General features: G+C 38.2%; 1 protein-coding gene across 17 annotated transcripts in view; it reads left to right on the top strand.

The window, feature by feature from the left end:
- Bbx (BBX high mobility group box domain containing) overlaps nucleotides 1–13,306 on the top strand; it is a 243,376-nt gene that overhangs the window by 152,687 nt on the left and 77,383 nt on the right. For all 17 annotated transcript variants that reach the window (XM_076548971.1, XM_016008269.3, XM_076548968.1 and 14 more), the window contains 2 exons: nucleotides 6,835–7,005; nucleotides 12,210–12,452. In XM_076548971.1, coding sequence (XP_076405086.1) covers nucleotides 6,844–7,005; nucleotides 12,210–12,452 — 405 coding nt within the window. In that variant the 5' untranslated portion in view covers nucleotides 6,835–6,843. The remainder of the gene's footprint in view (nucleotides 1–6,834; nucleotides 7,006–12,209; nucleotides 12,453–13,306) is intronic.

Below are 13,306 nucleotides of genomic sequence, written 5' to 3'. Positions count from 1 at the left end.
TTCAGACTTACTTGCCAGCCTGTGCCACCACTGTAACTTATAGTAAGTGACCTGTTGTCCTTCTGGAGAGCCCATGCTCTTTGAGAAGCCTAAATTCCTTCTGCTGCGGTATGCTACCATTGTCAGAACATAGTTTTTCTCGTGTCTTTCACTTGCAGAGTTAATTTTTTTTTCTTTCTTAACTAAGCACTTATGTATTGTTGCCATAGCTTGCAGTTTGAAGTGTAGCAACAAAACTAGCATAAATTTATCTTTTCATCACAATTTTATGACTAGAAAGTGCACTGTTATTATAGACTGAGCTACTTCTGCCTAGGATTTTCTTCCCTGGTGAATTGAGAACATTCACCTTTTCCCTTGAAGGAAGAACTTTACAGCTTCTCTTTGGCATAGGCTTTACATATCTGAATTGCTAACATCCCTGCTCACTCGTACACTTCCTGGAGCCATTACTAGTTGGAGGGAGGTGGACACTGCTGAGTTTGGCTGTATATGCATAATGTCTGAGGTAGCTATCCAGTGACGAATACACACGTGGTGTCACTGAACCAAGGCATGGTTTGTATCCTAGGGAGGATGGAGCTGAATCACACACTATTTCCTCATGCTTCTTAGAATGGTTTATAACTTAAAAATTAATAGTCTATTTCTAGAATTTTTCTCTGTAATCTTTTCAGACTACACTTGACCACAAGTAACAGAAACTAGGGAAGTACAGCCATGGTCAAAGGAGACTCAGAATGAAGGGTGTTTGGCTTTGATTCAGGGCCCCCATGGTGAGGCCTTAGAGAAGGGGCCATTTGACAGCAGCCTTTAAGGATGACCAACAACTTAGACAGAAAATGGAAGTTCAGGCTCAGAAGGATCAAGGCCTCAAGGTTGGGGTATTTGTTAGCTTCTACAAAACCAGGCCTGCTGTGAAAGACTGAGAGAAATTGCTTCAGTTTATGCACTAGTAATAGAGCTGCTGCTTCTTCACAGTTGCTGTTTGGCCACAGAGTAGAGAAAGATGAGAAGCAGCGGCGTCTTCCTTCAGGTTAGAATGTGTGTTGTTAACAGAGTTCATGAGCCTCCCTATCTTCTCCTGTGTCTGAGATTCCATCCCTAGGATTGGGATAGGGTTTTGTTAGACATCAGGAAAATGTAGACTCCCAAAGGACCCTATGCCACAGAACTAACGTTTTAAAGGAGGAAGTGTACTGGTGGTCTACACTCTAAGACAAGGTGATAGAAAGACTGAGGGGATCTTTTTCAAACATACTGTCTTTGACTTACATGACTACATGCCAATCAGACAGGGAAAGGATACCTCTCCTTTTTCAGCTTTTGAGGTTGGAGGTACTGTCTGCAAGCATATGGACTTCTGGAATGGGAGAAGCCTGTCTTTCCAAAGCAGAACTTTAGGCTATCTGTGAGTGGGTAAATGCTGCCTGTTAAAGCTGTACTGCCTCCATGGGGTGTGGAAGGAAAGGGTATACTGTGCTGACACTGAAGGAGAGCCTCTGAGTCAGTGTGCAGGACATTCTGCTGTCTACCAGGACAACTGCCTGTTGAGTTTCACAGGAGGAAGGACCAGTGTAATGATTAATTTCACTATTTGAGGCCTGCTCATAGTACATCTGTATACCCTCTATTGTTTTCCTTGACTATCTTTAATGTTGTTGTTGTTCTTGTGGAGTTTTGCTCATGAGACAAGTCTTAAATGAATGGGCTTGAAGAACATAGTTAACTGAAGTTCTCTCCACCAGATATAATTGATAGACAATGAGGGAACTGGAGAGATAGTTCAGTGTTGAGCCCTTACTACTTTTATAGAGACCTTAAGTTTGGCTCCCAGCACCTCACAACCTACTACAATCCAGTATCCTTTTCTGGCTTCTGTGGGGATCTGTACTCATCTGCACATACATATACCTACCATGCACACACATAAACGTAAGTGAAAGTAACAAAATATTTCGAAAAGGCTTTTAAAACAATGGATTGATACTGGATTCAGTAAAGTGATTATGTATTTTGGGACACTTAATGCCCATAGAAAACAGGTACACACTGGTAGCATTGCTTTTTATACATTAAATAAATATCCAATGCTTTGGATAGCAGTCTTCATCACCTGGCAACCTCAGTAGCTAAGTTTTGATCTCATCTAGTCTCTCAGGTACTAAGCCCATTGATCAGATAATCCAGCATTAATTGTCATATAGTCACAGAGGACAAAATAACCCCCACTTGATGAAATCATCCATGTGCTTAATTTATTGCATATAGACTGCCAGCTAAATTTGTTCTTTGAAAAACAGCAACCAGACTAAACTATTGGGGCTTTTAGCAGTGATAAATGATTGATAGATAAATAGATAAATAGATAGATAGATAGGTAGATAGCTAGCAAGACTTCTCTCAATGTCAGAATTAATCAAATTTCTGCCTTCTTGTTGAAGATCAGTGGTAGCGTCGCAGACTTATGTCTTCTTTGCCTTTGTCTTTCCTACTCTTTTCTCTCTTCCTTTGATTCTTTTCTTGTTTCTTACTGCTGTTGAGAATTATAATCAAGATCATCATTATCCCCTACTGTTTTCCCTTCTTTTATGGTTTGAAAATAGACTGATAGGAAATTAAAATCTAGCTTGTTAGATTAGATAGTTATTATAACTGTACATTATTAAAGTGTCCAGTTCTCAGTTGGAGGTGTTTTACACCTTTAGATTACACTTTCCTGATGATTCCATGTGAGATATACTACCTACAGTTCACTTATTCTTGTATTCACCTCTGATGAATGCTAAAATTAAATGTCCTGCTTTGTTTCTGACACTGTGCTGGGGTGGCTGGCCCTATTTTTTCTCCAACTCCAGGTGGCTGTTGGTTTTCACTCACCACAAGCCACCTTGGTCTGTATATCAGAGTTGGACAGTTTTCATTCCCCTTTCCCACTCAGGAAAAAAATATCTGAATTCAGAGAAATGAAAGAGATGGTGGTTATTTTGAAGTCACCATAGTATACAAAAATAGTGGATCACTGCCACAGTTAAGTAGTGAAGTTTGTATAGCTGTTTGAACCTAACTGATTTCAGGAGACAGACAGACAGACAATGTCTTGAACCATTATGAAAAGGCTCAACAATAGAGGGGGAGGGTTTACTTAAATTATTATAATTCAAAGGAAAATATGCTGAAATTGCCAATATAAAGTCATTATGTGTATTTCTATATAAGGATAATTATTTTTGAAGTTATCAGAAAAGGAGGCTAGAGAGATGACTCAGTGGTTAAGAGCACTGGCTGCTCTTTCAGAGGTCTTGAGTTCAATTCCCAGCAACCACATGGTGGCTCACAACCATCTATAGTAGGATCTGATGCCTCCTCTGGCATAAAGGCATATGTGCAGATAGAGCCCTCATATACATAACATTTAAAAAGTCTTAAAAAAAAAAAGGTACAGTAACCAGAGTTACATATAGACTATATTAAAAAGAGTGAGAACAGATCATGCAGGATGACCACATATACTAGCCATTAATTTGATTTTTGATATTCCATTTTATCTATGAATATTGACCTATATATGCACAGATACATAGTAGACCCTCTATTTGGTTCAACCAGCCTCAGAAAATGTCAAGGAAAAAAAACTTGCATCTATGCTGGTCTTGTACAGGCTTCTCATCATCATTAATCCCCAAAATATGTAGTAGAACAATGATTCACACAGTATTTACATTGTATTAGATGTTATAAATAATCTAGAAATGCTTAAAAATAGGGAAGGATGTTTCTATGTGTTACTCAGCTTTACGTCACTGGCAAAATAAGACCATCAGGTTAAAAAAGGTGGAAAGATCATTTGGTCATGTTCAGTCCATGGTCACTGGCCTCATTACTTTGTGCCTGTGATAGTGGCACAGTATACAGTGGTAGGGGGCAGATGTTGGAAGACGCTGCTCAACCTATGGCAGGTAAGAAGCAAGGAAAGATGAAGGAGTAGGGTCCCAGCATCCCCTTCAAGAGCATTCTTCCAATGCTTATCTTTTTCTACCAGACCCGTAAAGTTCCGCTTCCCAAAAGCACCACCAGCGGGGGATCAAACCTTCACAACATTGAGCCTTTGGAAATAGTTAAGATCCACATATAACTGTGCTTGTGGAAAATACTATACCATTTTATAAGAGATTTGGGCATCCTAGGATTTTAGTATCTGTGAGGAATACTGGACACATATGTTTGTGTGTAAAGTAAATGTTTTTTATAAGTAAAACTAATAGCATAATGTAATTCACAAGTCTAAAATACGTTTTCTGAAGGCACCAGAAATACTGTGCCATCTCCAATTGATAAAATGCCTAAGCGTATGGTTTCCCATTGATTTCTTTTACTATTAAAATATGTTATCTCATAAAATATTGGGTCCCAAATATGGATTTAATTACTACTCAGACAGCTTATCCTGAATGATTAATAAACCACAGAAGCAGCCATTTCCTTTGCTCTCTGTATGGCAATGGTATTTTTGGAAATTGGGCTGCCTATGCCAAGCTTTATTTGTAGATAAAATGGGAATTGTTAAATGGCCTATCAATTCACAAGAAATCTCTGTTCTTTTATTAAGAGCATGCCAGATAACTAGTTCCATTCGAGTTTTCAATAACTTCTTGTGCTCTTAAAGCAGCCACACGAGTCATGTAATTACTTCGTTCAGCAGAAATTCCTGCTACAAAAGCCACAGGGACACTGGTTTGCTTCCTCCTCCTCCTCCTCCTCCTCCTCCTCCTCCTCCTCCTCCTCCTCCTCCTCTCCTTCCCCTTCCCTTTCCTTTTTTCTTTCCCATTCCTTGCTTCCCTCCCTCCCACTCCCATTTCTAACTTTCTTCTGCCCATTTTGTTTTTGGCCTAATCATAGACAGGTGCATATTTTATGAAGGTTTTTATCAAAGTGAAAATTATTTTATTAAAATGCATATTTTATTGCTATCCTCAAAAAAAGACTAATTTCACTGTCCATCAGCAGTGAGCTGGTGAGTAAATTGCAGTGTACTCATATTTTGGTATACTATACTTATCAAAATGAACCAAGTATGTTAATCTAATAGGAAGAGCATGATATATATATACAACTTCGGAGCCATAGGGATGGCTCAGTGGGTAAAGGTACTTGCAGATAAGCCTAATGATCTGAGTTGGTCCCTGGAACCGGTATGGTGGAAGGAGACAACCAACCTCTATGAGTTGCCCCTCAAACCCCCACCACACATGTGCAAATATAATAGAGAATTTAAAAGGTGGTGAGGCTTTGTTTGTTAAAGGAGATTGGTGAGCAGTTAGAGGGAGATGATCATTAACAGAATAGCGCAATAGACTTGTGTCTGTTTGGAAATTTAGTATGGGTAAAAATGGCATTCTTGAGAAGTGAGGAGAAATCTGAATTCTTTAAGAGATGGTACTAGTACAGTTGGCAAACTATTCCGGATAATTGAGTAAACTAGATCCTTACTTTACTACTTTTATTAAAGTATTGCAGTGTCTAAGATGAAGTCATACAAGTTCTAAGAGAAAACACTAGTGAATAACTTTTGGTTTTGAAGTGAGGAAAACCTAAGCATAACTCAAAATCCAGAAATTAGGATGGTGGATGAGTTTGCCTGTGCTATGTTGTTTACAAAGCCTGAGAACAGGTTGGGATCTTGATGCTTTGTGTGCATGGATGCAAAATTGAGTTCAGTGACATTATACTGCAAGCATTGGATTGGTGCAAATATTCCTGGTGTGAGATGAGGAAGTGTGCTTGTTCATCATTGTCAGCATCTGTTCGTGAGCTATTCATGTTTGATAGCATTTCACTATCATGAATATATTTGAATAGTAATCTTGTTTTACATCAAATGAGTGAGAAATTATAAATCAGAAAAAGTGAGATAGCATGTAAGAAAGTGCTTAGTTACTTCTAGACTCTAGAGTTTGTTGTGTTGGAAAATGACAGACATGCCATTACAACCTACAGTAGTTTCAAGTCATTAAAAAATAATGGATAATTGGGAGTCTAAAGGATATAGTGTCACATTTATAACCTGATTATTTCAACTATTTTAGCCAATTATACATTTTTTAAAAAATTGTAAAAGTCTAAAGCCTTTTTTCTTTTTAAATTAGGCTACATGTATGCTGGGGAGATGAAAAAAAAATGTGTTTGTTTTATTTTGTCATAGATAGGTGACCAGGTTCATCCTGCTTTGTGACCCACAATGTGTTCATGCACTAAGTCCTTGGAAACTGCACAGTTTTTGAAAAACATATTTTATTGTATGTAATAGTTTTATTTCAAATTTAAACCGATCAAATGACTTTTAGAAGGTACTTATTTAATATTGCAAGCACATATTTATCTTAGTATAGGATGCAAAATTAACTTGAAATGTAATAGTCATGTCAGAGCAGATGGAGGGCCTCTCTCAGAACCCCTCTGCTCCCGAAAAAGTTGTTTTTCATCAGTCTTGTGATAGGAAACTGGGAGAAACTATCCTGAATAAATATGAACAGGTAAATGTAACTGGTAATCCCCTAATAGCTTACTTAGGTTTTAAGTTTTAAGTTATGGAGTGGAAAGAAGTAGACTTATTAAAGCATTTCTTAGCTCAGTTTAGCCCATTAAAATGAATGCATGATTATGTACTTGAGATTCTCACTGAATCCAGTAAGTATCTAAGATGATATGTATAGTTTAGAAATTAAAATTATAACCCAATGAGAGATAACTGGGCAAAAGAAAGTGATTTTAATCAAACTGACTTTGGTTCATATTCACATTCTCTCCATCTTGTGTGTGCCCCCCACTCCCCAGGTTACAGTGATGAAAGGCAGTAATAGAAATAAAGATCATTCAACGGAAGGAGAAGGGGCTGGAAAACGACCAAAACGGAAGTGTCTTCAGTGGCATCCGTTGCTAGCCAAGAAACTTCTTGACTTTTCAGAAGAGGAGGAAGAAGACGAGGAAGAGGAAGATATTGATAAAGTAAGCCTTTCATTAACCATAAAAGTCTCAGGCACTAATCATTTTCTAGAAAACATGAAGTTATTGTATTTTCTAGAATTCCTGAATTTAACTTTCCTTGCTCCTTCTAATAATTTAGAAGAAAAAGAATCCTTCTCTAGGAATTCTGTCGCCTCACAATTTGTGATACAAAATTTCTGATAGGGCTCTTCCTGAAGCTTGATGTGCTCACTTGGTGAGCTCCGCTTTCTTTGCTCCCAGTCCAGCCCTGCCTCTTGCCATCAGGCCATTCAGAAATGTGCTTAGTCTTCATTGCTTGTGGTCTTTGTGGGATCTGGCTTCCCCTCCCCGAAGCCTCTGTGGCCGCATTGTCTGCAAAGTTCCCTTCTGGAACACCCCTTCCCCATGCATGAACAGTTAACCCTAGGATTTGGTATAACTGACTTTTCATTATTTCAGTAAAGAACTACCTCCCTGAAGATGTGGGGCCAAATCATTGTATTTTAAAGTCAGGATTTCTTCATAGCACTCATAACGATGTTCCCTGTTATGTGCCCTGTTAGCTGTGCGCTTGTCTTCTTTGTGGACCTGAGAAGCTCTGTGAGAGCAGAGGCTTCGCCCTTTTGTACTCTCTTCTGCCTCAGAACCAAGTGTGGTGCCTGGCCCATCGCAGAAGCAGAATATGTGTCTACTGAATGGAGGGACAAAAAGCATGCATTTGTCACTACAGATTTTCAAATATATGGTTTCAGTGTTTTTCAGGCCATTGACATCCATTCAGCCATCCTTTTAACAACAAACACCTAGCAGAACTCATCTTTTTGTGAGGAGTGAGCCCATTCCCACAGTAAGCCATGATATCAGCATTAATCTGCTCATGAGGCATGTTTCAGTGCCCATTTAATTTCAGGATTAGTTTTGGGAGGGGACCTTCAAATCCTGACACTCTTGTTTCAGGAAATTGCTGACTTTACGCTTCATTTGACTTTTCTGATTCATTTGCCCTGTTGATTACTTAGTCCTTGAGGTTGTCTCCTCTTTCCACAACAGCATTCCCTTCTATTTATATAGCTTCCTTCACCTCCAATCCTTCCTTGTTTCTTTCAGTTGATTTCTGTATAGTACTTTACCCTCAAATATTCAAATCTGGGTGTACAGTTTTACATTTTTTCAGTTCTTCGAGAAACTAACTCGAGGATCAAGAATTAGAGGCTAGCTATGTAGTAAATCTTACCTCAGCAAAACTATTTCTGAGCCTGTAATAATCTAATAATCTTCTTCTTCCCCTCCTCCTCCTTTTGGTTTTTTGAGACAGGTTTTCTCTGTGAAACAGTCCTGGCTGTCCTGGAACTTATTCTATAGACCAGGCTGGCCTTGAACTCATACTTCAGACTCTCTCTCTCTCTCTCTCTCTCTCTCTCTCTCTCTCTCTCTCTCTCTCTCTCTCTCTCTCCTCTCTCTCTCTCTCATCTATTTGTCTGTCTGGCCATCCATCTCCATTTATCCATCCATCCATCCATCCGGCCATCATCCATTCATCCATCCATGCATCCATGCTAGGAATCTTGTTTGAGTGTGCTCAAAACTGAGTTTTTACTTTTCTCCTCCAAATCTTTTATACCTTTTTTTTCTCAGTAAAGGCACTACAATGTTTTCAGTAATAATGACCTTGCCTAATTTTGCTCAAGCTTCCCATCCTTCCATCCACCCACCCACCCATCCATCCTCAAATCCTCTCAGCTGTACCTTTTAAAACATGTTCTCTACGTGACCCCTTTTAAAAAATCTTTTTTGAACTCCCTTGGTACAAACCACCACTATTTCCAGCAGAGATTATTTTATTCCTACCATCTCCCTGGCTCCATGCTTCCCCTTATATTGTCTATTCTGTGCAAAGCAGTCACAGGGATCCTTTCAGAATGGAAGGCTGGTCATGTCACCTCCCTCCTTAATAAGGGCAGGGATTTTTTTCACTAACTGCTCTGTTAGAACGGGGCCTGGCACATGGCAAGTCCGAGTAAACAGTTGTTGAATGAAAGATTAAAGTCATGAGATCCTTTTATTCCATCTTAGAAATGTTCCTATCCCCCTTTAGTCTTAGAATTTTTGCTCATTTATATCTCGATCATTGTCCCACTGGCAGGTGTCAGCCTAACTAACCATAGCTACTCCAAATGCAAACTACCCATCACTATTTATTCTGCCTTTCCTGGGATCATTCTTCAATTTTAAATCAAGTTAAATACCAACCACTCTTGGTTCTATCTTGAATAATATCTCCAGTCTTAAAATCCTAGTCCTATTCCTCTTGTCTGGATTTTGTGCTCTCTCTTTTTCCTGGATATTGGAAGTAAATTAATTTTCAATTGGCTTCTCAAGGTTTGCTTGCTTATGATTTTACTCAAAAAATTTGCGGTCTGCAGCACCAGCTGCAGCTCTTTCTTTAAAAAACAAATCTAACAGTCTGTCTCTTGCTTCAGAAATGTACTCAAGCCTCTGCATTTATTTTCGGTCCTTGTCTTGTTACTGCAACCAAACCCCGACAAAAGCAACATGAAGAAATGTGTGTTATTACAGTTCCGGGGCGTGTAGTCCATCATAGCAGGGAAGCATAGCAGCCGGCAGGAGGCAGCTGTCACAGGGTGTTCCGAGTAAGCCGAGTAAGCCGGGAGCAGTGGATGTGATTGCGCGGCTCCCTTCCTCCTCTTTGTTCAGTCTGGGACCACAGCTCAGAGAATGGTTCCACCCAAATTTAGGGTGCACCTTTCCATCTCACTTACTCTAAGAAAGTCCTTAACAGAAATGTCCAGATTTGGTTCTGTGATATTCTAAACCCTGTCAAGTTGACAGAACCATCACACCATTGCATCTGGCTTAGGTACCTGTATTTAAGAAATGCTTGGTAAACAAAAGTCAAGTCAGCTGTTTTTATCTTCATTTTGTTGTTGTTTATGTATTTGCTCACTTTTCAGTTGTCTAATAAAGTAACTATAACATTAGTAGTAGATTTTTTTTGTTTTTTTGACGCCCATACTTAGGAAAATAAACGGGTGACATTTTGTTTCAAACCAATACCGCATATGGGTTTAAATGCCCACTTTTCACCATGGCAGAGCACATTCTTCATGAAAGGATCCATATTTCCTATTACCTTACTTCCCAAACTCTACTCTCATTTTCTTGTATTGTGCTATAGAACTTCATGTGGAATGTTTGAATGTTCATGTGGATGTTCGAATGAAGCTCTATACCCCAATTCCTGCTTCTCCATTCCTTCCAACTGATCAGCCAACATGTTCTGATTCTGCTTTCAACACCTTTATTTACAAGTGCTTATCAGCACATTGCTTTGTAATTTATTTGTTTATATGTATTTACATAATGCATTTTATTCCCAATTTTTCCTTAGCTTCATAGTTTTAAAATATACCAAATAAATATCCTTTGGAAATTCAAATCACTGCTAGTAATTATATATATATAAAATGAGGAGAATAAATCTGTACTCTTTATTTTCAAGTCAGCCATAGTTTTAAGACTTTGTTATTTGTATTAGACAATAATTGATGGTAAATTTGTTATATTTGAAATATTTATTTGAAAGCATTAAAAAGAAGTAACTTGGGACTGGTAAGATGGCTCAGAGGGTAAAGCACTTACCATGTAAACCGGGCAACATAAAAACTGATGGAGAGGACCAACTCCACAAAGTTATTCTTTGACCTTTACAAGCATGCTGTGTCAAGGGTTCCCTTCTCTCCCCCCCCACCTCTCTCTCTCTCTCTCTCTCTCTCTCTCTCTCTCTCTCTCTCTCTCTCTCTCATAATAATAATAATAATAATAATAATAATTTTTAAAAATAATAAATTGAATCTAGCAAGTGTTTCATTCTTCAGTTCTGCTAACTGTTGCCTGGTAAATATTGTATAGAAGAGCACAGTTGCCTTCTAGTTGTGCTAGCCCTTCTTGAAAACTGGCTAGTGATATGAATTCTTAGGACCCACATCAGAGCCACACAATCAGAAACTCAGAGCATAGCAATCTTTTTTTTTTTTTCTTTAAACCAGGCCCCCAGAGAGTCCAGTCCACTTCTGAGTTTCAGGACTGCTACCCTACTGTGTAATGTACTGGAAGACTACCTTGAGCCTTCTTGGTTTTGACTGTAAAACAAGAAATGAAAGACATGAGCTTATACAATCTGGATTTCTGTACATGATTGTATTTGTTTCTAAGAAACATCACAGAAATTATACTTCAATTATAGAGATAATGCATTCCCAATATTTTAAGAGAGTCTGATCACAGATGTGCTTCATGAAATTTAATCTGGCAGTCATTTGCTGGAACTGTTACAAGGAGGATTTAAAGAGAAAGACTAGACCATAGGCCAAAGTGTACTAGGCCTGAGAGTTGCATGGATTCAGAACGGCAGTCAGTAGACAGATTTGGTGCTCTATGTAGGTCCCTGAAGACATTGAACGGCAATCAACAAAGTGCTTAGGAAAGAAAGATTTCAAAAGTAAGGTTGACTGAGCCTAGGAGAATTTATCCTTAATATCTTGGAGGATAAGACTGATGTTTACAGGATTAAAGATGTACTGTGAAGTACTTTTAAGCAATTATGTTAAATTTTTATATGATACTTTATATAAGAAGCTCTTCTTGTGTCATGTGCAAAAGCCTGGGTGCTCTATATTTGCTTTTAATTATATCTGCTCTCATGATAAACATTCTCATGTTATTAGCTAGAAGGCACTACTTTTTAAAAAGCAGAAAGAGCTAATATACATGTATTTCATGTGTATATCATTAATCTTGAGATTCATAAACCATAAAATAATTTTTTGGTCACTTAGCAATTGGTTAAATGTTACTACCAGATAATGAGTTTACTTCTCAGTTACAAAGGTAAATAAGAGAATTTTATCCTCATAACGTTCACTGTTTAGTGAGAGAAAAAGATAAGCAATTATAACACAATATGATATATGCTGTAATAGAGATATGAGTAGGTTACCATAGACACTAACCAGGATGCATCATAAGTTAGTTATCAACCACCAAGAGTAGTTAATGATTTTTTTTCAAAATTACTTTTTCAGGTTGTTGGATGTTTAAATAGAGCTAAGGAAAAAAAATACAATTTACAAATCAAAACTGATTGTTACATTATAAAATAGTTTGAGCTGTGTTAAGTACTTGGCTTTCGCTTTGGTTGGTGATAGGTTCAACTTCTTGAGGCGGATGGCCTAGAGCAAGATGTTGGTGAGACTGAAGACGATGAGTCACCAGAGCAGCGAGCCCGGAGACCAATGAACGCATTTCTTTTATTTTGCAAGCGCCATCGCTCCCTTGTCCGACAGGAACACCCAAGGCTCGATAACCGAGGTGCTACCAAGATTCTAGCTGATTGGTGGGCTGTTCTTGATCCAAAGGAAAAGCAGAAATATACAGACATGGCCAAGGAGGTAGGTTACAAGGACAAGGTCTGATAGTGATTATGGACAATCAGTTCTATAACTCTTACACAGCAACTATGCAGCAGCCCTTGTTGATGGTGTCATCTTTTATTGTCATCAAACACCATGGGAAAGATGACAACCTCAGGTTAGATTTTGCTTACCCTATCACAAGAATATATCATGATCAAGTTCTGATGCTAACTCTGTGTGTGTGTGTGTGTGTGTGTGTGTGTGTGTGTGTGTGTGAGAGAGAGAGAGAGAGAGAGAGAGAGAGAGAGAGAGAGAGAGAGAGAGAGAGAGAGAGAGAGAGAGAGAGAATGAATGAGAATGAATCTCTGGTCTCAGCTTTTTAAAACAATTACTACAATGAGTAAGTTGGACAAAGATCTGTATGCCTTCTAGCTCTATTGTGCTTTGAATTTTTTGTAAACACAATTGTTAAGATATATGCTTTCACTTGTTTCTGTTCGGAAAAATAGTGCAGCATGAAGATGTAAAGCTAATACATGAATGAAAAGCGGTAGAATAGAGTATACTGTGATGTATGCATGCTTGCAAATACTGTGTGAGCAGTAATTGTTGAGAAACATTTCCACATGAGAAGACTATTTGGAAAGGTGGCACATTAGTTCCAAAATGATAGCAGTAACTAAATATCTTCAAAAAGTTCTGTACTAGATTTGTTTCTACATTAATCTGGAATCAATATTCGATCACTGTACATTAAATATATTACAAGTGGACTTAGTTCTAAATAAGGTATAAGTACTGTATTGTGGTTAAGTCTGAAAAGAATAATTCTAACATTATTTCCTTAGAGTTTCAACTTGTAAAAAAATTTGATTCATGAAAATCCCTGC

This window comes from Peromyscus maniculatus, chromosome 12 (assembly GCF_049852395.1).
Source record: "Peromyscus maniculatus bairdii isolate BWxNUB_F1_BW_parent chromosome 12, HU_Pman_BW_mat_3.1, whole genome shotgun sequence".
Lineage (NCBI taxonomy): Eukaryota > Metazoa > Chordata > Mammalia > Rodentia > Cricetidae > Peromyscus > Peromyscus maniculatus.
This window is presented reverse-complemented; position numbering and strand designations above follow the sequence as displayed.